The following is a 25,315-nucleotide window of genomic DNA, read 5'->3' as shown; positions in this document are numbered from 1 at the left end:
ATCTTGCATGTCCATGTTAGGCATTTTGCATGCTTGCAAAAGCTAGGACTGCCCCTTACTTTTATGCTGAGTTTCGGAACCCTAAGCATATATAAGGCCTCTGGTTTTTGTACTCCTCAGACTGCCTCATTCAGTTGCTAGGGCTTCTGTGTGACGTAGCCTCACTTCTTTAAGTTTAATAAAGATGTCTTTTCATATTTCAGCTTCTGTGCCAAGTTCTTTGTTCTATTAGTGAGACCCCTGAGAATGAAGATTTTGAGTTTCTTCAGTATAACCCATCAATATATTGGGCAAAATGAGGACTTTAAAAACATAATGTAAAATAAAGTAAATAATACATATAATTAAAATAAACACAGTTAAAAATTAATTAAGCATATATATATATATATATATATATATATATATATATATATATATATATATATATATATATATATATATATATATATATATATATATATATATATATATATAAAACAAAAGCAATTTTTCATCACAAACCACCGGCAAGGCAGCTGAGCAGAAAAACCACGCGAGTCCCAATCTTCATTTGGCAATATTTAATGGAAAGGCAAGTTCATCAAATCTGACGCGTTTCGGGCGTCCGCCCTTGGTCACAGATCGTCAGGCAAGTAAAAGAACATCCCTTTTAAAGGGTCCATTGCACAAATTACAATTACCATTTTTTTCTTTTTGCAACACCATGTGATTAGAAGCATTAAAACTGAGAACATACTACATATATTAGACATAGCTAGTCTGTTTTCCAAACCATCAATTGATATATGTATATATACAGGTGAATAAAAGGAGGTATTGATGCATTATTTACATTTTGTTGCTAAAGTTTACACTGACATTAACATTTTTATAAAATTGTAAAATTTTTGTCGTTATTTTTAGAATTCAATATCAAACAAATATTGATAACGCCCATTTGTGGTGGCGCATGATACCCGCATAAATGCGCTTGTATATACGATTGCAAAAAGACAATATAGTGTAACCACTGTCCATATGTCACTGAAAAGTGCAATGCGCGTAGAAAAAGTGCAAATGCATATGTGCAATTAACGCCACCTAATCTGTGCAAATATAGCATATAAATAAATATAAATACTTATAAATGCTTTAAAATCATCTAGGTTTTCCAATTCATAAAACCTGATGTTTCGACATATGAACACAATGATGTTGTTTATGTTGTGGTCTATTACAATAGTTCAATTGGCTGCATAAATGCACCAAAATTGTGCTCAAAGCAATGGAGCAAAGTTGTTTGAATATCTTCATTTGTGTAAACTTAAATAAGGCAACAAGTTGCAACCACCCTTGTATAAATCACTGTTCATATATATATATATATACTTACTAATAATTTTTAATAACTATTTTAATCACTTGTCATTTTATAAAAATATCATATACATTATAAATACTTCTATACACATAAAACAATACTATAAATAAAAATTGAATAAATATATACAACAAATTTAAAACATTTACATTATTTTTAATCTTTTTAAAATTAATTAAATACTACATTAATAGAAATAATAAAAAAATATTAGATAGCGGAGGTAATGAAATTACTATTCGAACTCCAAACAGTGCAACAGTAGTGAAAATGTTGGATATCGTAGGGGTAAAAATTACTATTCCCACTCCAGTGAGTGCAACAGTAGGGAAAGTATTGGATAGGGTAGGGGTTAAAATTACTATTCCCATTCCAGGAAGTGCAACAGTAGGGAAAGTGTTGGATAGAGTAGGGGTTAGAATGACTATTACAATTCCAGTGAATGAAACTGTGAAAAATATAGGATAACATAGGGGTTGCATTAACATTCTTATTAATTAAATAATTTTAATAAAATAACTACCATATTAAAAATGAACTAAAAAACATAATAATAAATACTGTAAAAATTAAATTAATATTTACTTGAATAACATTAAATTATTTCCCACCCTGTTCCCCCATAAACACACAACCCGCTACACATAAAAAAGAACAAAATTAATTTACTTATCAATTATTCAATTAATAGAAACTAATGACCAATTAATAACAAATTAACAATCAATTAATTAACAATAACAATAAATAAAAAATAATAATACATGAATTATAATTAATATGATGATAAATTAATCAATTCATAAAACTTAATCCACAATTAATAATTAATTACCAATGAATTAATTATCAATAACAATAAATAAATAATGTGTATTAATTAATTATAATTAAATTACGTCCCACCCTATTCCCCTATAAACCCACAACCCGCCACACATAAAAATTAACATAAATAATTTAATTATCAATAAATCAATTAGTAAAAGTAATTAAACATTGATAATTATTTAACAATAAATTATTAAACAATAACAATATATAAAAAATAATAAAACATTAATTATAATGAATATAATGATAAATTATTCAATTATTAAAAATTAATTACCACTTAGTAATTAATTAACCATAAATTAATGATCAATAACAATAAATAAGTAAATAATAATCAATTAATTATAAATGAATTACTTCCCATCCTATTCCCCTATAAACCCACAACCCACTCTGAAACTAAAACGCAAAATCTACTTTAAAAAAATGACTCATTTCTAAACATTTAATACATATATTTAAAAATAATAAAAATACATTACAAAAAATGTTGAACATACATATAAAATACATACTAAAATACATAACACTAAGATAAATATTGATATTATTAACAACAATATTTTTGCTAACGATATTACTTACTTCGATAGTACTTACTTCGATATAAAAAAAAACTATATTACTTACCGTAAGGTCGATATTCTGGTCACCAATATTCTTGACATCGAAATTCTGCCCTATGATTTATAACCTCTATATTAGTGTAGGTCGATATAAAAAAATCAATATTTTGACTGCCCACTGGGGATGAGATAGCCATCCCACTCATTGGGAGCTGATTTATTGCCTCGTATTTTGCCCTCTTCCCTGTCTTCCTCCTTAGAGATGGCATTGTCAGCTGGAGGGTCAGCCAAGGTCCCCACCAAAATGCGTTGAGGGGAGACAGGTGCTTAAAGCAATAGTGATGGTTTTGGTGGAAGTTTAGGAGTTTGCAGCAACTGTACCGGCATTGGTGCTTGTGGCACAGGAGTCACAGGTGCAGATGATGGAACTTCATATAGTAATCTTGGAGCATACTTTGCAAATTGGTAACCAGAGACATAAACATCAGAATAGAAGGTTACTATTGGTCTTGTTTTTAAAATGTGTGTGGTTCTGAGTGTTCCTTCACAGAGTAATGGTTTTTAGAAGTAAATTCCTCTGAAAAACTCAGAGAAAAATAGTAATTTGCGCAGAGCTCAAGGAGACTCCTATCACACAGTTGAAAATCTGGGAGATCCAGCCTCTCTTGGGAATCTTCGAGAGGGTGCTGTTGCCTGATCGGCTCAAGTTTGCACCTTGGTCCTTTTTAAAAAGGACATAGATGGGTTAAAAAACATGGTTCACTGCCATCCTATCTTTTGTAGTAATGCACATTGCTTTATTATAGTACCACAGGATTCCACTTCGACGACGAGGAGTGATATAAGCATGTGAATCTATGAAAGATCCAATACTGTATAATCTGAGTATTAGGTGTTATGTTGCAACACAAAGTCCCAAAATTAACAAAAATAAAAACCACTCTGACATGCAAATAATAGTGATGTACAAAAGTGACTTATCAACAATTACTCTCACACTAAAGTGCTAAAAAGATAAATTGATTCCAACCTACATGTGGGCCACTATTGGCAATAAGTCTTATTTTCTCCAAGTTAGGAGTTCAAAGGAGGTTCAGGAATAAGTTCAATGTTCTGCCTACAGCTGAAGGTTTATGATCCCTACAAGATAAACTCAATTCCTATAACGAGAGATAAATTAACAAGGAAAAGTTGGACTGTCACTGGAGACCCCGCAAATAAAGAAAAACAAGACTGCAAAGTGGGTCATTTCCTACCTAGCCCGTAGGCTATAGACCCAGATCCCAGAATGTACAATAACAATTCCAAAACTCCTTATCTTCTAAAAATGTTTAAAACACACCTTTTTTGGTCTTTCTGTTGTGGTATTTACCCATTTGTAGCTAACTTCAAGTTATGCTGATTCCCCCAGAATGCATTTGGAAGTTAAAGTTATGAACATTTTGCATGGTAACTGAATTGAGATATGTAAAGTGCCCACAGCTCCTACAACTATAATTGTATTCTATACATACCATAAACAAATAAATCTTTATGGCATAATTCCTCTTCAGAGCTTAAAATTCAAACACAACTGCTGTCCAAATTATGATCTCAATATAGTCAATCAATGTGGACAATATTGTTATAAGAGTAAGATCCCATATGAGCATAGTGAAGTATCGCGACTTGAAAGGATTAATATTACTTAATAGGTATTAAGACCTATCAGCATGGACAGTGATCTAGCTGCTTTCCAGTAGGTGGTGTCCCCACGTGTCGAGCTTTAGGCCATGGTGTCTCAAGTTGGTAGATCTGGACAGCCGGAATTTGAGGCATGTATACCAAGCAACTTCAGGTAGCACAGGATTTGAGAGCATGGTGCCCAGTTTAAAGTAAATAAAAACAAGGGCATATAAAGTGAGAAAGACAGAGGAGGTATGCTCTTCACCAGTGGTTCCCGTTGTTCTTCATCAAAGGGCTCCAACATAACTTGGCTAAGTCTAGATATGTGCCACAATGTCAGGCAAACCAAGGACTATGTAATGGAGTTCTATGCAGATAGATTAATTGCATACATCTTTATCCTGCCTCGATAGCCTTTAGCTTCTCTCATCCATCTGACCTCCTGGACTTAGGAAGCACACCCATTCCCTACAGCCAATCCTAGGGTAGGTGACAGACTAGCCACATAAGGTCATCTTTCAGATGGTGCCTTTGAAGCCCAGGCTCCCTTAGCCCTTAGCCCTTGCATTTCTATCAATGACATGAGAAACAGTGAGCTGCCCCTGGAGTGGAATGGGGGAGGGTGGGAGTGTTCATACCAATTGGCACTGCTAGTTAAAAAAATAACAGTCTTCCATTTTATAATTACAGGGCATGAATATTCTCTGGTTTCTGCTCCCAACGGATGAAGCTCAGGGAAGTAAGTGTTTGTATATATTTCAGAGCCATTCTCCTCTGGAAAGACGTTAGAACCACTGGCATGTCTGTGTTCCTTTGATTTCTCTGTACCTAGCATCAGATGCCCAGCATCAACATCCCGGCTCAGGTGGTGTCCCCATGTGGCGCATTGATGGCGCTATGCTGCCAGTAGAGATCACACCTGGAAAGCAAGACTTCATGAACTTGGCTTTTGAACGAGTCACTTTGTGAACAGAACCCCCCTACCCCCCTCTCTCAAGAGAAGGGTCCACACTGGACCTAAACAGGAGCTTTCAAATTTTAATCTTTTCTGTGGTGTTCAGCAGTTTCCCTCAAGCTTTCCAAATTCTGCGGTATTTGTTCATTCGACAGGCTTCTGCAAAAGCTAGGCATAGAAAAGATGACTATTAAAACCTTTCAGAACTTGAAATAAGAATCTAAGTTAATAATATAAGTAGAACTGAACAATAGTTGAGATCTCATTCTCAATGTAAAGTTCCATCTTTTCTTGAGACTAATATAATATCCTTCAAAAACTAGCATAAAGCAATTATCTTTCCATTCAGAAATTGAAAGCATATTTGTATGGGTCATTCTGTGACCTCCAATAAAACGTGCAATCCCTTTAAACACATGCTGCAGAGTATGTTTTATTTCTGAAATGTAGAAAGTGGTAAAAAAAACTTTAAGCTCGGTGGAACCAAAATGCAACTCTGCAATCAGAACCGCCAGCTGCATGTGTTTTAGAGCATGTCTCATTGTTTCTCGGGGTCATCACGTCTGCCTCTCACCTTCGAGGGGTTCACATTTCCCTCTGTAAGACTTCCAGAGATGTGCAGCTTCAGGGTGAACAGGCACTCCTCATCAAGCACCCCAAACTTTGTGTTGGGTTTGGGGTGGTCTGTACTCTCTGAAACCAGGTGGTTACTATAAACACATCTACTTAAGATTCCTGGCTTGGCTGGAAACAATCTACTGGGACTCTCTGGTGCAGATTACCTGGCAGGTAAGATGTTGTTCTTGATTTTGTGAATTTAATGTCTCACCAATTTCCATTTACAAATAGTTTTTTTCTCAAAGAACATGAAAACAGTATTTATGAGGGAGCCTCTCTTGTGCAGCTGGCTCACAGTTGTACACATTTAGAGGAGAAATATTTCTCTACATTAGGAAGAGGTCTAACTCGTTTTATTAGGTTGGAAATACTTCCACATAGATGGCAGTGTTATGTTGTTGGACATTTGGGGTTGACTTATTCTCCAATATTCAAATGCAAAAATATGTCCTTATGTTGTTTATTTTCTGATATTTGACGATTAAATATTTGCCGATGTTGATGCTTCGTTTTTCCTGGTAGCTGGTTGTAAAATGTTTCCAAAAATATGATGTTGGACCCTGTTTCCCCTCTGTAGGTCAGAGAATAAAGTCTCTTAAGATTTGGTTAACCAGTTTAAAGTTATTAAATATGGTTTTAGTTACTTAAAAAGCACTGCACGAGCACACAGTATTGACCAGTATACAAATATTAAAAGAATGAGCGCGTGCTAAAACATAAGGAAACTTCAGTAAATGTCCTGATAAATACAGTGGGCCTCATTTATGAAAGCCTTGCGCCACCGGTGCGTCACTTTTTCCCATGTTAAAAGTGACGCACCGGCGGCGCAAGGCCTTCATAAATAAGGCCCAGTGTACACAAGGTAAAGTGCTAGTGCGTGAGCGCTTCGAAAATTAACCTTAATACTACTAAAAAGGGTCGCAAATTTCCATAGTAACTTCAGTGATTGTCCTGATTAATTGAAGTATACACAGGGTAAAGTGCAACTGTGTGAGCTCTTCGATAATGGACCTTGATCCCACCTGAAAAGCTAATGCACAGCAGATAAAACCGAAGAAAGGGTCGCATGTTACCAGAATAAGACAATTAAAAGATCAGTTTGCTTGTCCTGAATTTCTGTGGTGTAATATTAATCTCTTGTTGGGGCTGATATTCTCCTGACTTTTGTCCCTGATGCATTTCCTGACAATTGGTTCTAATGTATTTCCTGAATTGCTTACAGCATGCTTCTCAGTGTTTGACCCTGATGTTTCTGCTAATTGGCGGTAGGTGGACTACAGGATAGTTCTCCAGCTGTTTGTCTTGACTGACGCAGAAGATGGTGGAGAGCCGGAAGCCCAAGAAGGCTGTGTTGATCTGTGCGGCTGTTCTTCTAAGCCTCCCCCTACCTGTCTCTGGGGCGCAGACACAGTGCCACCTGCGAAGCGACATCGGCAGCAGTCTATCCAGGGGTGGAGATGTCATTCTTGGAGGGGTCTTCCCAATCTTTTACAACAACATCTTCCCTCTGAGCAAATTCAGGGAGCCCCCCGCGCCAAAATACTGCAACACGTAAGACTGGATGAGAAGGGAGCGGGATCATTGGTTGGCGGAGTAGAGAGAGTGGGAAAAGGTTCTTGCAAACTTTAAAGTCTGATCACAGTCCTAGATTAGCAGGGGGTGCAGCTAAGAACTGAAGGTAACTGGTGAATCTGTGTGGTTGTTCCACTCCTTGAACAGTGCTGAGGGCTGGTAGTAAAGGTACAGGTGCAGTACCATACTTGTGTGTGGAAACTTGTACTGACACCCCAACAATGGTGCAAGTCATTGTGGAGATGTTTTGAGAGAACTGTTTTGGAAATGTAGGGGGTTCTCAGGTCAGGTCTAATGTATTTTGCAGAGCTATGAGTGGGGCACCCATGTTGTAGGGAAGTCATTGTTGAGGTTCATTGGTGGTGATGTGCACAGGTCCTAGTATAAGAACATCAGGGGAGGGACATGTTGACAATAAAATGAGTGGGCAACACATTGTGGGTCCCGTGCTGCAACCGTAACATTATATTAGCTCCGAAAGGTAATGCGTTAAGCCAGCTATTTCTACTTCAAGGAGCTGGAATAGCAGTGGGTGCTGCTGGCAGGACTGAGGTGCATCAGCAGTGGGTGCTGCTGGCAAGATTGAGGTGCATCAGCAGTGGGTGCTACTAGCAGGATTGAGGTGCATCAGCAGTTGGTGCTGCTGGCAGGATTGAGGTGCATCAGCAATCCTGCATAAGATCTTTGTACTCAGATAGTAGGCGTGTTTCAGAGTCCACCCGAGGTGCATTGGTGGAGATCTGTGGCAGTTCCAGGGCTGGAAAAACAATGGCGTATGGCACAACTGAGGTTTACTGGAAGAGCTGAACCTGGAGCCTACCACTCAAACTGCATGCAGTACGGCAAGGCAATACCAAGGTCCTTTATCTGAGGCTCAGTGCCAAATCACTGCGCAGGAAGGAAAATAATCAACTTGTTGCATTTAACCCTCCTTATTCAGAGGTCAAATAAACATTTAAATCCTAATTCTCTCCCAGATTCCGATTTCGAGCTTTCCGCTGGTACCAATCCATGATTTTCAGTATTGAAGACGTGAACAGGAACCAACACCTACTCCCCAACATCACCCTGGGGCTTCAAATGTATGACTCCTGCTCTGCCGAAGCCCGGGCACTTCAGGGCACCATGTGGATACTATCAGGGCAGCGAGAGCCAGTGCCCAACTACCAGTGCCAATCGCGTCTCCCAGTGCCTGTCATAATTGGCGATTCCCTGTCTGCGACCTGCCTGCTTATGGCCAGGGTCTTGGGACTCTACAGGTACCCCCAGGTAAGATCCCCTCATGATACCCTACTGCCAGATTGTGCTTCCTTGGGCTGTTTAATGTGCACTGAATCTTGTATGTTATATATGCAATGCTGAGACTAGGGCTCACCTTCAACACTCAGCCCTCGGGAAGTTGGATACTGTAGAAGCCTTTAATTTTCTGCATAAACATACAAAAGTTTTAAGTTACCCAGATTTCCAATCACCTACAGAAAGTGATAGCGCTCCAGGTAGTGTTGGTTTAGCGCATTATTCGCTTGTGAGGGTATCCAGGCGCTTAGCTGGATGGTAGGCGGAGGACTACCTGGAGGTTATTCGAATAGCTTCTGGCAGACCTCAAAAGGTGATGAGGAATTTCTGATGTGCTCTCGGAGGCCGTTCCACACTTTGGGGGAGATGTAAGAAAAGGCGCAACCTGCTGCTCTGCTACTGGGTATGCGGAGTAGGAGTGCAAGGGAGAGTCCGGCAGAGCAGAGGTGTCTGGACCGTTGGTGGAAATGTCTATGGCAAGCCAAAATACTTCCATTTGCCCCTGCCAGCAATTCACAAAACAATTCCTGGCAGGTGCATATTGATTTATCCTTGCGAATTTGTCCGCCACAAGTGTGAAAAAATCTGCAGTCGTAAATCCCACGCACGGGTTGGCAGTGGGTAATGCAAGGTGGAGCCTCTCTTGTAAATCTGTGAATACCCGCAAACATGTACGTTTATGGGCACTCACGAACTCCAGTCCAACTCTTCTCAATGCTGGAAATGGTTGGCAATTTGAGCCAGCCTAGGGATGGAGAAAACTCCCCTTTCAGGATCATAGCGGGAAGGAATCAAACCCAGAATTGATGTAAGTCTAGCGGAAGGGGCTTCTACTCCTGAAAAAATGTTATGCACATGAAGGAAAAAAAAGTGCATGTGTACAGAGAGCTGCATTGCCTGTATACTTAAATCTACAGGGCATAGATTTCTGCCCAGGTGAGTCCAGACTCCATCATCAGATGTCACATGATGACACTCTCAGTAGTACGCCTGGAAACGTGCGATTGACACCATTTTTTCGACTGAAAAAGTTTGTCAATTAAAAAAAAAAGTAAAAAGTTTGAAAAAGAACGAAAAGTAAATCTCTGCTTATAGTTTGTTATTTTTTGTGAATTAGGGTCAAAGTTCCAAAATCTACATTCTCAAATATAATGAGATTGATCTATGTCTTTACAATCCATAGTGCCGAATTTCCAACCTTAAAATATTGTAAAAAAAACACGACAGGGTGCACAGTTTTGCTCAGGGTTCACCGGGTAAAATCCGGAGTTTGTGAATTTCATGTCACACCTTTGAAAATACTTTTTGCCTCTAATGGCCCTTTTTTTAGTTACTGGAGTAATCTATTGCACTTCCTGCGACTACTCAGCTAGCATGAGGCCTGTAAAGGCCACCTGGGCTACCCTTTTTTAAGCTACAACTTCCTGATACACTCTCTGTACTCCCTGCTCTTAATGAGCTGGGTGGAGCCAATGGAGACTGCCTGGACTCCATCATTTTCAGCTAGTATGCTCTGTGCCCTCTGTTCCCTGACTGAGCTGGGCGAGAGCCTGACTGGACACTACTATTTCCAGCAAGTAGACTCTGTGTCCTTTGTATTCCCTGTGCCTACTGAGCTGGGCTGTGAGCCCAGCTTGGCTCAACTGTTTCCAGCCAGCAGGCTCTGTGCCCTCTGTATATCCTGTGGCTACTGAGCTGGGCGAGAGCATGACTGAACTCTACTGTTTCCAGCCAGCAGGTTCTGTGCCCTCTGTATTCCCTGTGTCTACAGAGCCGGGCTAGAGACCGACTGGGCTCTACTATTTTCAGCCAGTAGCTTTTGTGCCCTCTGTATTCCCTGCAACTACTGAGCTGGGTGTGAGCCTGGCTGGGCTCTACTTTTTCGAGATAGTATGCTCTGTGCCCCCTGTATTCCCTGTGCCTACTGAGCTGGGCGAGAGACGGAATGGGCTCTAGTATTTCCAACCAGTAGGCTCTGTGCCCTCTGTATTCCCTGTGTCTACTGAGCTCTAGCTCCTGATGCCCTGGGTATTAGCTGTGCCTACTAAGCTGGGAGCGAGCCTGTAAAGGCCAGCAGCGCTCTTCTTTTTAGGTTTCGCCTGCTTGTGAAATCTACTGTATTTAATATAAATCTTAAAAAAGGGCTTACATCCCGCCCCGTTGCTTTTTAATTGGTTTCTATGCTCACCACTTACTTTTCCTCTGCTTCTATTGGCTGTATCATACTGTTTTCCTTTGTTACTATGTTGTTCCTCGTATGCTCCTCTTATCAGTGTCCCAGAACCAAAGTACCATTTCCATCTGCTTTTCTGGAAGTATTTGTTTGTTTACGGTTTTTAGCTGCACAGCACTTGCGCTGTGCCTGTTATTATTTTTTAAGTGCTGGCATGTCTGTTCGGAGGCTTAATTAATTTGTCAACATTTTTCGCCATCCAATCGGGTGTCTTTAATCTGGTTTCTGTTTCATTCAGCTTGTAAATTTAATGTCTTACATAAGTCTTGGAACGCATTGTTCTCCAAGCCTTGCTTTCAACCCGGAGCCCAGCCCCCGGATTTTGACATAGAGCCATCATTCCTTTGCATGAACTCATTCAGATTCTGACTATGTGCTTACAGTAATCAGTGCGGAAACAGATGCACCAGCCACAGATGGGGCAGCTTCCGTCCCTGAAGTCAGTTTCTTTGTGTTTTACGGAGGGTCTCTACCTGTCCTGGTAGTTGAGGGTCATGCTATACTCTTCTTTTTTTTAAGTCTCTCATTATGCTTTGTGTAACGTGCTGGCCGTGCTCACTTTAGCCATACTTTAATGTGTTAGCATTTAAGGAAGGTTCTGAGTATTTGAGATCGTTAACAACTGCTCTTATATGTAGTTCTATGCTCAGTTTCTTTAGATCTGCTTTTTATTTAGGAATCGCTATGAACTATGAATATGTTTTATTGATTTTATGCTTTTGATATGATATATAATGTGTATTGTGTCTTGGCCCCTGAACCTTTGAACATGAAATACCATTTGTGATTTGTGTGTATGAAATTTTTAAATTGTGTACTTTTATGATTCTTTTTTTAATCGAATAAAGTTATTTGATGATGATGGTGTTCACATTGCCTAAAAATACACTTAAAAATAGATTTTTGGATACAGCATTCTCTGGCTTACACATCAAACATAACGGATGCAGCCACAAAAAACTATTTTTTTGACAGATTTAGAAGAGCATTACCATGCCTCACTCTCTAGTCGTTGTCAGACTGTCACTGACTTTCAGGTATTTATCTCCCATATCATAATTTAGAGCATCAGGACACTACTGAGCTTGTTGCTACAGCTCAGTTTGCTCTCCTCTGTCTCTCAGGCTGTGCTGGACAGTGCCTCAGGAGCTGGCTGGCTGGGCTGTGGCAGTAATGAGACAGCACTTCAGCACAGTAGTCCCTTCTTTGTTCCGAAGGTATGGGCTGCAGGTGATATGAAGCGGAAAAGGCTGGTGACTGCACTGGTTACTGTTACGTTGCCAGGAATGCTGCGCGTTCACCTGGCAGGATCGCCTCGATCAGCTGAGGGACCATCTACAGAGCCTCAGCAATTGCCCAGGCAGACTCGCCAAGGCGAGCAGAGGCAGTAGGGACTGCAGTGCACTACAGTCAGCAGCAGATGGTCTCCAGGAGTGCTGGCACACTCGTCACCCACAACAATGCCACCTACATCCTGCCTGCACTCATGCCCGGGCAAAGCAAGTGGGCTGTGACCACAGCACCCCATTTACCTTCAACCCAAATACAGTAAAACATGCAGCATTTTGTTTAACCTCATTTACCTCACAAGTGACCTTTTCATGGTAACTGAAGTTCACAAGATCTAATGCAATGCCACATGCTTGACATCACTCTAGAATAACTTCTGACTAGTTAATTTAGAAAAAAAAACTTTTTAGTTAAGAAAAAAATGATTTCCTAACTTTTTTGCAGCACCTTTATTCCAACCCCTAAATCACATCTCTAATGGAAGACTACCAGAAGAAAATTCTTTCAGTCACAAAATCTTCACTGCCTCCTTAGGCTGTCTCGTGAGAATGCCTTTTGTATTTTAATATATTGCTTTTTATATTATGCTTTCCGTACCCCTTGCAAGGCCTAAAGCACCTCATTGCTCCAAGAGTTGCTGCACGACCCCCAAAGGGACCCTTCCTTTAAAGGGTTGAAGGTGATTTAGCAGAATGGTTTCTGGTTAAGCGCTCTGTGCACTGGGCTCTTGTTGGGTTTCAGTGTGAAGATGGCCGTCCACTCTCCTGTCCACTGGGTGAATTACTGCTTCTATTCTACTAATGACCATTGTTGGATTTTGGGGGGCCGTGCGGCTCCTTGCATTTAAGTGGTGCTCGTTTGTGCAATTCTGGTAGTTAAATGGTTAGCATCAGACATTGCTCTCTTGCCTATTAACATCACATAAACAGTTTCAATTAAACTAGTAAATCTGAAGAGAGTAAGTATGTAGGTGCAGAATTAGACTATTGTTGGAAAGTGAAGGAGTGGATGATTCACTCACTGACAGTGTAAAATCATTGCTCCTTTTAACACCCTGTCCGAGCTTATATACTACTATAATAGCGTCAGTATTTTCCCAGCAGAGTTGGAAAGAGAGTTTTGTGTTTGGAAAGGGATCACTTACCATATGGTACTGTTTAAGATGAAGAAAATGGATGGATTTCAAATCTAAGTTGCTGTATAGGGTTCCATAGCCAAACATGGTCTGACAAATGTACACTGTTCAATGATGTAAGGTGTCTGTAGTTCTGCAAGCAAATGGGGAAGTCAGAACAAGTGTAAAATCGTGTAGGATGTGGGCGGAGTGTGAATACATATGGATACATAATTGCTTTAAAATAGGATCAGCTTACAAAGCAGCAGTAGAATAGGGCCTTTCCATTTCAGGTGCTTTGCAGCAGTTTCAAGATCTTTTTAGATCATTTTCTTGCTCAAATGGATGTAATTTCTAATAATTATCTATTTCCATGGTTGATTTTGCTCATGAAAAAGAGTCACTCATACTCATTGAGCATCACTCATAATCACAATGAAATTATGAAAACGTCACACATAAGCAATCTGAAACCTTGGAAGCCATGGACCGAGAGTTTTCATTGCTCTCAAGTAGTGCTTTTTTTTCTACCAATAGAAATTCTATTTACAATTGAGTTTGGGGGGCTGGAGGGGGAGGGGGTCATCCTCCATCGATATGTTTAGCACACATCGAAAGATTCCTGTGCGTATGCTTGGAAAATGCCGCCAGCAGATGGTCAGACCCAAGCTACCCTTCAAGTGACTCTATCTAATGCCTCAAGGCTGATACATAGGCCTCTGCAAAGAATTACGCTGGTGTGTCATTCACGGTAAAATTATATAGCACAGAAACAACTATGGTTGCCACCTTTCCCAAATTAAAATACCGGCCATTTGTCCAGTTTTTACAAAGGCCCAGACATGATGTGTAATATAACTCTAAATCGTTTGTTTTTATTTCTAACATGTCCTTTTTGTTTTGGTATACTTTATTGATCCATCTGGATTCATCAAGGCAGCTCTAGAACACGTTAGCATGCTTTCTTCTTCTAATGACTGCTTATGCGGAGACATGGCTCCCTCACTTGTGACAGAGCACTATTGTGTAGCGTGCACCTATGCAGTCCTTATTTAACAGGCACAGAGAGTACTTTCGGCCAAGATATTGTGTGGCCTACATCCAGTGGTGTAGTAAGAGCGGAGGTGTCCCTGGACGAAGCAAATAATTTGGTCCACATTCCCTTGTTTTACAGAAAACAAAACAGGCACAGGGTGAGGCACAGTGATCTCCTCATACCCGTGAGCCGCAGTGTAACTTATTTCTTTGCACACACTATTGTAAACTGAATAGTTCAGTAAAATGCATTCTCCTGATGCAAATAAAGACTACAACTCCCATTATGCCATCTGTAGGTCGCAAGCGAGGTTCTCCCTGTTTTTTTTTCTTCCGTCTGCTTCTTATATAAAATATCCTCAACATCTCAGGTTTATGAATGAATTGATGCTGGCCAGACACATTATTACTACAATCACAGTGAACGTTCCTAAATTGGGTCATGAAGGACTATCAACAACACATTCAGAAATGAAGAAAACACTGAATATGCCAAAATAGAATTGCAGTACTTACTTTACTTCTGCTGGATAATTGTACACTGTCACGTGCATTTTTTGCATTGACATTTTCATCGTCAACTTCTTCAAAAATACATTTTTCACCAACATACTTTTTTTTGTTGTTGCCAGGAATGCATTGTAATGATGGGGTACATTTATAAAGATGCTTCACTACGAACGGATATATTAACATCGCTTTCGTGCACTGTAATTACTTTAGCAACAAAACACTGCAAATGTTTTCTTTCTAGTGTAAATGTTAAATATCTGCTGAAACCATATGCATTAATCATTAAAATTGTTTTAAAGATTATTTCCATTCATTTTGCCAGATCAATCTGGAGAACATTCTGTAGCATTTGCTGAAGCTTCAGACAATAGCTTGCATCCCTTATGCATCTGTTGTCTTATTTACATTTAGTGTCCTGCTGTGGTTGATAAAATTGCTGTTAGATGATGCCTGATTTTGTTTTCAATATGTGTTCTACTACGCGGTATACTAACAGCTATCATTAACATTTCATTGACATACACATTAATGCTTTGCTATTCCTAATTCACATCTTGAATTCTTAGGTCTCCCATACAGACAGCTCGCTATCTTTTTCATCCTTCCTCTGTCATTCTTTATCCTTCCTCCACTCTTCTTTTCATTTGTATTCTTTCTCTCTCACTACTTTTCTTTCTTCGTCCCTGTCTGTCTGCCTTTCTTTCTTTCTTCCTCCCTTCCTGTGTCTTTCTCTAATGAATTGCTCTTCTCCCTTTCTATTTCCCTCCCTATCGTTTTTTCCTCCCTTTTCTCTCTATTTTCTTTCTCCCTAACTCCCTTGCAATGCTCTTTTTATACTTCTCCTACTTGTCTTTCATTCTTTCTACTGCCCCTTATCTTCTAGCTGACTCCCATCGTCCCTCACTTTCTCGATACTTCCCTCTCTCTTCCACCTTCTGTCCCTTTCCTCGACTTCTTCCTTTCTTTGAGTGTTTAGCCTCTTAAAACAATGCTGTAATGCTCCAGAGACATCTTTCTTTTAGAAATGTATGAAGCCTTTGTTAAACTTGCCAAATATATATTGGTAATGATCTTAGTTATGGGTGCAATGAATACTTGCTTTTTAATCCACCATTTACCTATTCTCCCCATGGCTGCACCAATTGCAAGCCTGTATATCAGGTAGATGTACTTTTTTTCAAAGTGCTACCCCATTAACCTACTCTCCCCATTTTATAATAAAACCATCAAGAACACAATATATTGCCTTTCTTTAAAAAAAACAAGTCATAACACTTCAATAGACTTTCAATAACTTATATTGCACTACTATTCACCAAACTACAACTTGCAACAAAAAACAAAATATTATGAATCACAAAGGCGAAATCAAATGCATTTACCTATGCTTGTTACATTCTGTATTCCTTGCTGCATTCTGTCCTTGCTGTGTCACGAAACTGGAGAGGGGGAGCCTGGAGCAACAATCTGGGCTCCCCTGCTCCACTCTGCATTTCTTGGTCCTAATGTGAGTCACTGAAGAGGTCAGCTGGGCATCCCTGTTTTCCAGCAGCAGTCTCAGCTACCTGTGCCTGACTGAGCTGGGTGAGAACTATGGGGGAAATGAGATGAGTTACATAATAGAGCAAGTTTCGTCAGGTCTAAAACATAACACACTATCTATTTACGAGCACTGGGTGCTAACATGCCACTATTGACCTCTTTGTCCACAGATCAGTTACTCTGCTGTGGTCCCCATTCTGAGTGATAAAGTCCAGTTTCCATCGTTCTTCAGGACCATCCCAAGTGGGAATGACGTGGCTTTCTGCATCACCCAACTGGTCCTTCACTTTGGATGGACGTGGGTTGGGATACTGGAAATAGAGAATGACTACGGTCAGCAGGGGAGCCAGATCATCAAGAGTGAGCTGGCCAGGCACGGAAGGTGTGTGGCATTTTCTGAGGTCCTTCCCCTAGTCTACTCCCAAGAAAAGATCCAGCACATTGTCCAGGCCATCAGGATGTCCTCAGCTAAGGTCATTGTGGTCTTCTGCACAGAGTCACTCCTCATCCAAGTGATGGAGGAAGTATCCCGACAAGGAATTACCGGAAGAGTCTGGGTAGCCAACCACAGCTGGTCCAGCTCCCGCTCCTTCTCCAGGAGGGAGTTTGCCAGGACCTTGGGAGGCACCATTGGAGTGGCCATCCGAAGAGGAGTAATGACCGAATTCAGAGATTATCTCTTCCAGCTTCAGCCAGCCGAAAACATGGATGACCCCATCACAATTGCTTTCTGGGAGCAGGCCTTCAGATGTAGGTGGCCAGTGCATGTTGAGGACAATGGGACAATGGCAACGGGCAGCCGATCGGACAAGGATTCACCTGCCTGCACTGGCCACGAAAATCCAAGATCTCTAGATGAAACTATCCTTGATGTGGACAACTTCAGGTTCACCTACAATGTTTACAACTCTGTCTATGCCATCGCTCATGCCTTACACAACCTCATCCACTGCAAGCCAGGTGCGGGACCATTTGCACAGGGCGCCTGCTCCCGCCTCCGAGAAATTAAGCCCTGGCAGGTAAAGAGAAAATGAGAAAAGTATTTTTACTTTTTCAGAAAGTGTTAACTGAATCACTGCAAGATCTCCAAAGATGCTTTAAGAAAGGCAATACATTAATTGTCGAGTCAAACTATGTAAATTTAAATATCATGACATGTTGCGTCCATTATAATTCATTTGAAGAGATAAAAAATGTCAGAAGGTTCATATTTCTTTATGGCTAAGCCCATGTAGGTGAATGCTGCTCCATAGAAAAGTCTTATATTTTCAGGGTTGTTTGAAGCAATATTTGTTCGCCAACAGCTTTTCCATTACCTGAAGGAAGGGCGCTTCCGAAACAAAGATGGGGAAGAAGTCTACTTTGACATGCATGGTGACCCACCCCCAGTCTTCGACATCCTGAACTGGCAGGTGGACGCAGCTGGGAATGTCCACTACATAAAAGTGGGAAGCTTTGACCTGACCGCCCCCAAAGGACAGGACTTTAAAATAAACGAGACGGCTATTGTGTGGCATGGAGGGCAGCAGCAGGTGAGATGGATTGAGCATTGCCTGAGAGAGAGGGTACTCAAAAGATTGGGGCAATACAAACAGCTTGGGGCATAACTGCCCAACAGGAGTACAGTAAAACAATGAGGGCCACTTTCTTTTTTTCTACAGAGCCTCCTTATATTGGGACGTTCATCTCTATGGAGAACATTATATGATTTCTGACCACTGTGCAAATTTGTAAAGTCATATACACATCTGCATTTTATTTCAGGCCAAGATTTTGGACTTTTGCAAGCAGTTAATCAAAAAACTAATACCCAATATGAATGAAAATGTATCCAACATTTCTCCCCAAATTCCCAATACCTTGTGTTGAAGTAAGTGAGCCCATTAAGAAATATCTCTATTTTAAACCAAAAGTATTTTGCATTGCTGCTTTCAATCGTCTCCGTTCACAAAAAGCTTACCTTGGCAGTCATAATCAATCAATCAATCAATCAAAGACATTTATAGAGCGCGCTACCTACCCGTAGGGTCTCGAGGCGCTTTGGGGGGGGGGGGGGGGGGGGGGGGTGCCGCTACTGCTCGAACAGCCAGGTCTTGAGCTTCTTCCTGAAGGAGAGGTGGTCTTGGGTCAGGCGCAGGTCGGCCGGGAGGGAGTTCCAGGTCTTGGCGGCCAGGTAGGAGAAGGACCTTCCTCCTGTGGTGGCTCTGCGGATGCGTGGGACGGCGGCGAGGGCGTGGCTGGCGGATCGGAGGTGGCGTTTGGTAGCGTAGAAGTTGAGTCGGTTGTTGAGGTAGCTCGGGCCTTGGTCGTGGAGAGCTTTGTGTGCGTGGGTGAGGAGGCGGAAGGTGATTCTCTTGTTGACCGGGAGCCAGTGCAGGTCTCTTAGGTGTCCGGAGATGTGGCTGTGTCGTGGGATGTCGAGGATGAGTCTGGCTGAGGCGTTCTGGATGCGCTGGAGCCTCTTCTGGATCTTGGCGGTGGTTCCGGCGTAGAGTGCGTTGCCGTAGTCCAGTCGGCTGGTGACGAGGGCCTGGGTGACGGTCTTCCTGGTCTCTGTGGGGATCCACCAGAAGATCTTCCGCAGCATGCGCAGGATGTTGAAGCATGACGAGGAGACGGCGTTGACTTGCCTGGTCATGGAGAGGGAGGAGTCCAAGATGAAACCCAGGTTGCGTGCGTGGTCCGTCAGTTTGGGTGCGGTGCCCAGGGCGGGGGGCCACCAGGAGTCGTCCCAGGCGGAGGGCGAGGAGCCCAGGATGAGGACCTCCGTCTTATCTGTGTTCAGCTTCAGGCGGCTCGTCGTCATCCACTCGGCTACCTCTCTCATCCCTTCGTGCAGGTTGGCTCTGGCGGCGGCGGGGTCGTTGGTCAGGGAGAGGATCAGCTGGGTGTCGTCGGCGTAGGAGATTATGTTGAGGTTGTGTTGGCGTGCGATGGCCGCGAGGGGGCTCATGTAGACGTTGAAGAGAGTCGGGCTCAGTGAGGATCCTTGAGGGACGCCGCAGATGACTTTGGTGGCCTCTGACTTGTACGGTGGTAGGCGGACTCTTTGTGTTCTTCCGTCGAGAAAGGAGACGATCCATTCCAGCGCCTTCTCCTGGATTCCGACGTTGCTGAGGCGCTGAACTAGGGTGCGGTGGCAGACCGCGTCGAAAGCCGCGGAGAGGTCTAGGAGGATGAGGGCCGCTGTTTCCCCGTTGTCCATCAGGGCTCGGATGTCGTCGGTGGCGGCGATGAGGGTGGTCTCGGTGCTGTGGTTGGCACGGAAACCGGACTGCGATGGGTCGAGGGATCCATTCGTCTCGAGGAAGGTGGCCAGCTGTTTGTTGACGGTCTTCTCGATGACTTTGGCAGGAAACGGGAGGAGCGAGATGGGACGGTAATTCTTGAGTTCGGTGGGGTCTGCTGTAGGTTTCTTCAGTGGAGCGCTGAGTTCGGCGTGCTTCCAGCTCTCGGGGAAGGTGGCGGTGTCGAATGAGGTGTTGATGATGTCCCGCAGGTGGGGTGCGATGACAGCGTCGGCTTTGTTGAAGACGTGGTGAGGGCAGGGGTCGGTTGGAGATCCGGAGTGGACGGAGTTCATCGTATGGACGGTGTCTTCGGTGTTGACTGGGGTCCAGGCGCGGAGGGTGGTGGTGGGTGGAGGTCCTGCGGTCATGGCGTGCGTCGTTTGAGTGCTGAAGCTGTCGTGTATGTCAGCGATCTTGTTGTGGAAGTAGGAAGCGAGGGAGTTGCAGAGGTCTTGCGAAGGGGTGATGTCGTTGTTTCCGGCGTTGGGGTAGGGAGTTCTACTAAGAGATCACCAATTCATTGGTGTTTCATCTTGATTCCATCTAGTGTCTCCATCTTCCTTCCCCATACACGTCCAACATCGCGATGCCTTTCATGCAGTTTCGGTTTCATCCATGACTTCTCCCTTTGTAAATGTAAATGTAGTACATGTATAGCGCACAAATCGACCCATGAGGGTATCTCGGCGCTTGTACGCATACCGCTGTGGAACCCTTTCGGGCTTGTCCCTGTGAAGTGCCCACTCCTGGGCACCCCCAAGGTGAAGCCAGGCATTCTAGTGTTGTTGGGGCCGTTGTGGAGATTAAGCAAGCTATTGCCCAGTGTTGCAGAGTGGGACCCATGATTAGAATAGGCACCGAGGCGAGAATTATCAGGTCCGAGGAAATTGAGCCCAAGACCCGCCGAAGCAGGAATTGAACCCTGGTCCCGGGCTAGACCTCTGTATCAGGGTCGGCCGCTCTAACCATTGAACCACACTTCTCCTCACTGTTTTCCTATCTGTTGACTACTCCTACTTTCTTCCTTTTCTGCCTTTCCCTCTCTTGTGCTAGGTCTACGTCAGTTATGAATAGTATGTACAGGTCTGTAGTGTCTCGGCTTCTGACTTACTTGGGCAGCACTTAGGACCGGACTGGCTGTAGCAGGCGTTGGCATTTCCCTGTGAGGCTGGCTGAGTGGGGTCTAGGTCTGCATCAGTGGGGGCCGATTTTGTTACTGGGGGCCTGTTTTGCAGCAGTGCTGCAATATCGGCCCCCAGTAACAAAAAACAGCAGTGCTTCACACTTGCCCCCCTCCTCCCTCCTGGGGCTGGGCTGACAAAATTACCAGGCACTTCATGGCAGAGGGTGGAACCACACCTGTGCTCTGGAAGTGAGAAGAGGTTGGAGGAAGGCAAGATGAGCAGAAAGGAGCAGGAGCGAAGCAGAGAGGAGGCAACAAGAGATCCCCGATCTCAAAGAGGAAGGAGTCCTGCCTTAATTAAACAACTAAAATGATTGTTCTCTTTTCCGCTGCAAGTAACTCTAAATAAAGATACAATACTTCAAGGGATCTGAGCTGCCTGTGGTCCATACAAAGTCCTGAGAATGAGTGCCAGTGACCCGCGACTTGAAGCCACTGGCAAACAAACACGGGATCTCCATACCACACCAGTGTAAGAGGGATCTCTTTTTAATTCCATATGCTTGCAGATACCTCTTGAGTGTAGGAATGTAATGTCTTTGTTTTCTATTCCTAACTGGTTCTTGTTAGGTGTCAGTGCTAGATATGACTCTAACCAAGGGATGACTCCTCAGGAGTTACTCTGCTTTACTGTTACCCACCCAGCTTGTCTTGATTACAGCTTTTCCTGTTTTCTTCTGCAAGGTTCCACACTCAGCCTGCAGCAGCAGTTGTGTCCCCGGATTCCGGAAAGCTGTGCGCCCTGGGGCCCCGAGATGCTGCTTTGACTGTGTCCCATGTTCACCAGGAGAGATCACAAATCAAACAGGTGAGTGCACTTTCACCTCAGGGTACTAGCTAACTGGATGTGGGCAAATGGCTCTATAATGAAAGTCCATTCTCATCCCCAAAGAATCTGCAGTTGGATTTCCAGGTAGGGAATGGTTCTCACAGGAGTTCTGCTGTATGATTTGCCTGTTTCTTCTGATGATTCTCAGACTGTGCCCAAGCAACCATACAGCTGATCACTAGGAAATGAATATGCCTCTTCACTCCGCATGTAATTAATCCGCATGCTGTCACAACGCGGTCGTAACAACGACTTTGTTGTGATAACGCATACCATTACTCTGCAAGTCGTTACAACGACTTGCGGAGGGGGGGCGCTGGATGTTGGAATAGTAAAATGTACTATTCCAACTCCAGTCTGTGCGGACTTTAGGGAAGGTGTTTGATTTTAAATTCAACACCTCCCCCCCTCCGCAACTCATTGTAATGACTTGCGGAGTAATGGTATGCGTTGTCACAAAGCGGTCGTTGTAACGACCGCGTTGTGACAGCATGCGGAGTCACGGATGCGGGGTGAAGGTGCTTCACCCTAGGAAATACCTAGCCTTGTGATCACTCTCACCAAAAAGATGATATCACTATTTTGGTGAGTGTTACTAATTGTGTTATTGATTGAGGGGGAGGAAGCCTCACTCAGGCAACAACTACAATCCTTGTCAGGGTGAACAACAAAATTCAGTAAAGTAACCTGTGCTTAACCCTTTGGTAGCTTAGCAGAAAAGCAGTCAGGCTGAACTTAGAGGCCATGTGTCAAGTTATTTATGCACCACAAAGGCAGTCATAAAGTAAAAAGACAACACAATAAAAATCGCAAACAAATTTAGAAACCTTGAGTACATTTTAATTAATAAAATTATATCAGACAGGCAAAAATGCAATCACTAGAACCAGGGATATTCAACTTAAAAACGTTTGCAGTGAAAAGAGCACCTACAAGCACAAAGTGCCACCAGTGGAAATCTGTTCACACTAAACTAGGGCAAAATCATAAGTTGAGGCCGACTGCGATTGAGCACGGTCAAGATATAGGGACCTAGTTAGCCCTGCTAAAAGTTACTTTCTAACTCCGGCACAAAGAGTTCTGTTCAAGGTGGAGGAGGCCGCAAGGTGCAGGGAAAGTGCTGTGGATGGTTGTCACTGTAGGACATAGTGCATTCCTAACACTGTGGATGGTCGTTTCTGAAGTGCAAAGAGGTGATCCAGTGCCTGGCATGATCACTGCTGGAGCTTTAAGTTGCGGACATCGCAAGCTGTTGTTGCTGTTGCATGAAGTGTAACTCTCACATTGCTGGTGATCGCTGGTGGTCACTGTCGGCGCAAAGAGCAGGTCTCACAGGGTCTTCACGTTGGCAGTCATTGCAGGTGGCAGTGTTGGTGTAAAATTGCCAGTTTGCAGTTGTTAGGAGCCCAAACTTCAGGATTTTCACCTTTTCTTTAGAAGTACAGTTTGATGCCATCAAGGGTCCAGGAACTGGCCCAAAATGGGTGTATGCCAATTTTATCATGCTGGAAGGAGAGAGCACAAGCACCTTAGCAATTGTTTGCAGTGGTAAAGTGCACAGCATCCTAAAAGCCCGTAAAGAAAACGGGTTCTGCAAAGGAAGGGAGTGAAGGCAAAAAGTTTGGGGTGACCCTGCAGAGTGAGCCAGGTCCAGCAGCAAGCACCTTGTGTATACTCAGAAACATGTGTATTCTCATAGTTCTAGATGTAAGAAAGAGGGTGTCGGGCGCTCTTTCCACGGAAATGCTCTGGATTGTGGTCCCAGAGTCAGTATTGATGCCACACAAGCAGGAATGTTCTGCTAGTTTCCGCTCTGCACAACCGCTACATGAAGTGACCAGTGTTCTTTCAAAATCTCTAATGTGACAATGCATAATAGATATCTTTAAAATCAACTCCGCATACAGACATTCCTAAAACATAAACAAATACCTAAGCACAGATACAGAAAAATAATCCAACCGGCATGAGGAGCCGTTCTTGTTAGTTACATAAACAATTCTCTATATATAGAAGAGAGCGGAAATGTAAATTTTTGGCTAGAAGTGAGCCATGTTCACTACATATATAAAATCATACAAATTGGCAAATCTCAGTTACAACATGACTTTTTGGTTATTCTTGACAACTGTGTGTGACCCACACTGGATAATTACTGGTCAATAAATAGGGACCCTTATTCTTCACTTGCCCCTTCTGTACATAAATTGAGGGATACATTTGAGGATACTGTAACACAATCTCAGATTTCTGTTATAGTTTCTAAGTACACATACAGTGCCTCCTTGGTAAAATTGTTTCTTTCCTAAACCAGGGGGTCAAAGACCAGACAAGGCTGCCCCTAGGGGTTCTGGGGTATACAACCATTACAACGAAACTTTTACAATGACCTACCATTACAACGCAGTCCTTACAACGCAAACCATTACAACGCATTGCTCTAGGATAGGGAATAAGTTTAATTTACTATCCAACACCTTCCCTAGTGTCCACGGGGAATGGTGTTGGAATAGTAAATTAAACTATTCACTATCCAGCACCCCAAAGCGCTATGCGTTGTAAAGGCATGCGTTGTAAAAACCGCATTGTAAAGGTATGCGTGGTAAAAGTATGCGTTGTAACATCATACATCCGGTTCTGGACATGGCTATGTAACTTCGTCTATTTGAGCATCCCCAGGTATAAGCTGCTGGGGCTACAATCTGTGGAAAATCAAACTACCTGTATGATTGTTAATGGCCCTTGCTTCAGCTATGCAACCCGCCTCCTTCCATTCCTCCACTGGGTACTGTTAAAGATTGCATTGTGTTTAAAACCATGATCATTCTCCCTGTACCTATACTAATTAATTCACCAACTTTCGTTAAGAAATGGCTTAGCCCTCATCTTTTGAGATGCAACCATTGGTCAGCTTTAGCTGCCCTATTGGCAGGTCTTAGACTCAAGGAAGCATCCATCAGCGTCCATTTTTTCACAGTCTTAGCTCCAATCCCATATATAACTCCTCACTAGGTAAGATTTTTGTTATGTCTGAGATACAAATAATTTTAGCTTACCAAGACCTATTGTTTCTAGACTAAGGTTTGGGTTAGCCCCTTATTTGTTACCTGCATCACTGGGTGTCTCCTCTTGATTTGTTGTTTATTTTCTTCCTATTCATGGGTTTGTCCAAGTCAGTTGCATTTCGGTTTCACAATATTCTGACTGGTTGACAAGGATTCTTCCATTGTTGACACTGCTTTCATTCAGGGAACTACTTTTTTCTTTTATTTTAGGCATTCCATGGGAATGCACGTGTTGTCTTTATTTCTTCCCATGTACTGTTTCACCCTTCACTTTCCTCACTCCCCTCACTTTCTGTGTTGCTTTTCCCCCTTGCTCCCAAGCTCCTCCCCGCCATTCCTCTTCCTGCTT

At 42.6% G+C, this 25,315-nt stretch overlaps 1 protein-coding gene across 1 annotated transcript in view; it reads left to right on the top strand.

Moving 5' to 3' along the window:
* The window catches only part of LOC147678058 (extracellular calcium-sensing receptor-like), a 48,543-nt gene that overhangs the window by 11,018 nt on the left and 12,210 nt on the right, over positions 1-25,315 (top strand). Inside the window, exons 2-6 of the mRNA XM_086945610.1 lie at positions 8,554-8,845; positions 12,230-12,322; positions 16,770-17,618; positions 17,904-18,131; positions 21,757-21,880. Of these exons, the coding sequence (XP_086801736.1) occupies positions 8,554-8,845; positions 12,230-12,322; positions 16,770-17,618; positions 17,904-18,131; positions 21,757-21,880 (1,586 nt within the window). The remainder of the gene's footprint in view (positions 1-8,553; positions 8,846-12,229; positions 12,323-16,769; positions 17,619-17,903; positions 18,132-21,756; positions 21,881-25,315) is intronic.

The sequence above is a fragment of the Lissotriton vulgaris genome, chromosome 12 (genome assembly GCF_964263255.1).
Source record: "Lissotriton vulgaris chromosome 12, aLisVul1.2, whole genome shotgun sequence".
In the NCBI taxonomy this organism is placed as follows: domain Eukaryota; kingdom Metazoa; phylum Chordata; class Amphibia; order Caudata; family Salamandridae; genus Lissotriton; species Lissotriton vulgaris.
The sequence above is the reverse complement of the archived record's forward strand: the minus strand, read 5'-3'. Positions and strand labels throughout refer to the sequence as shown.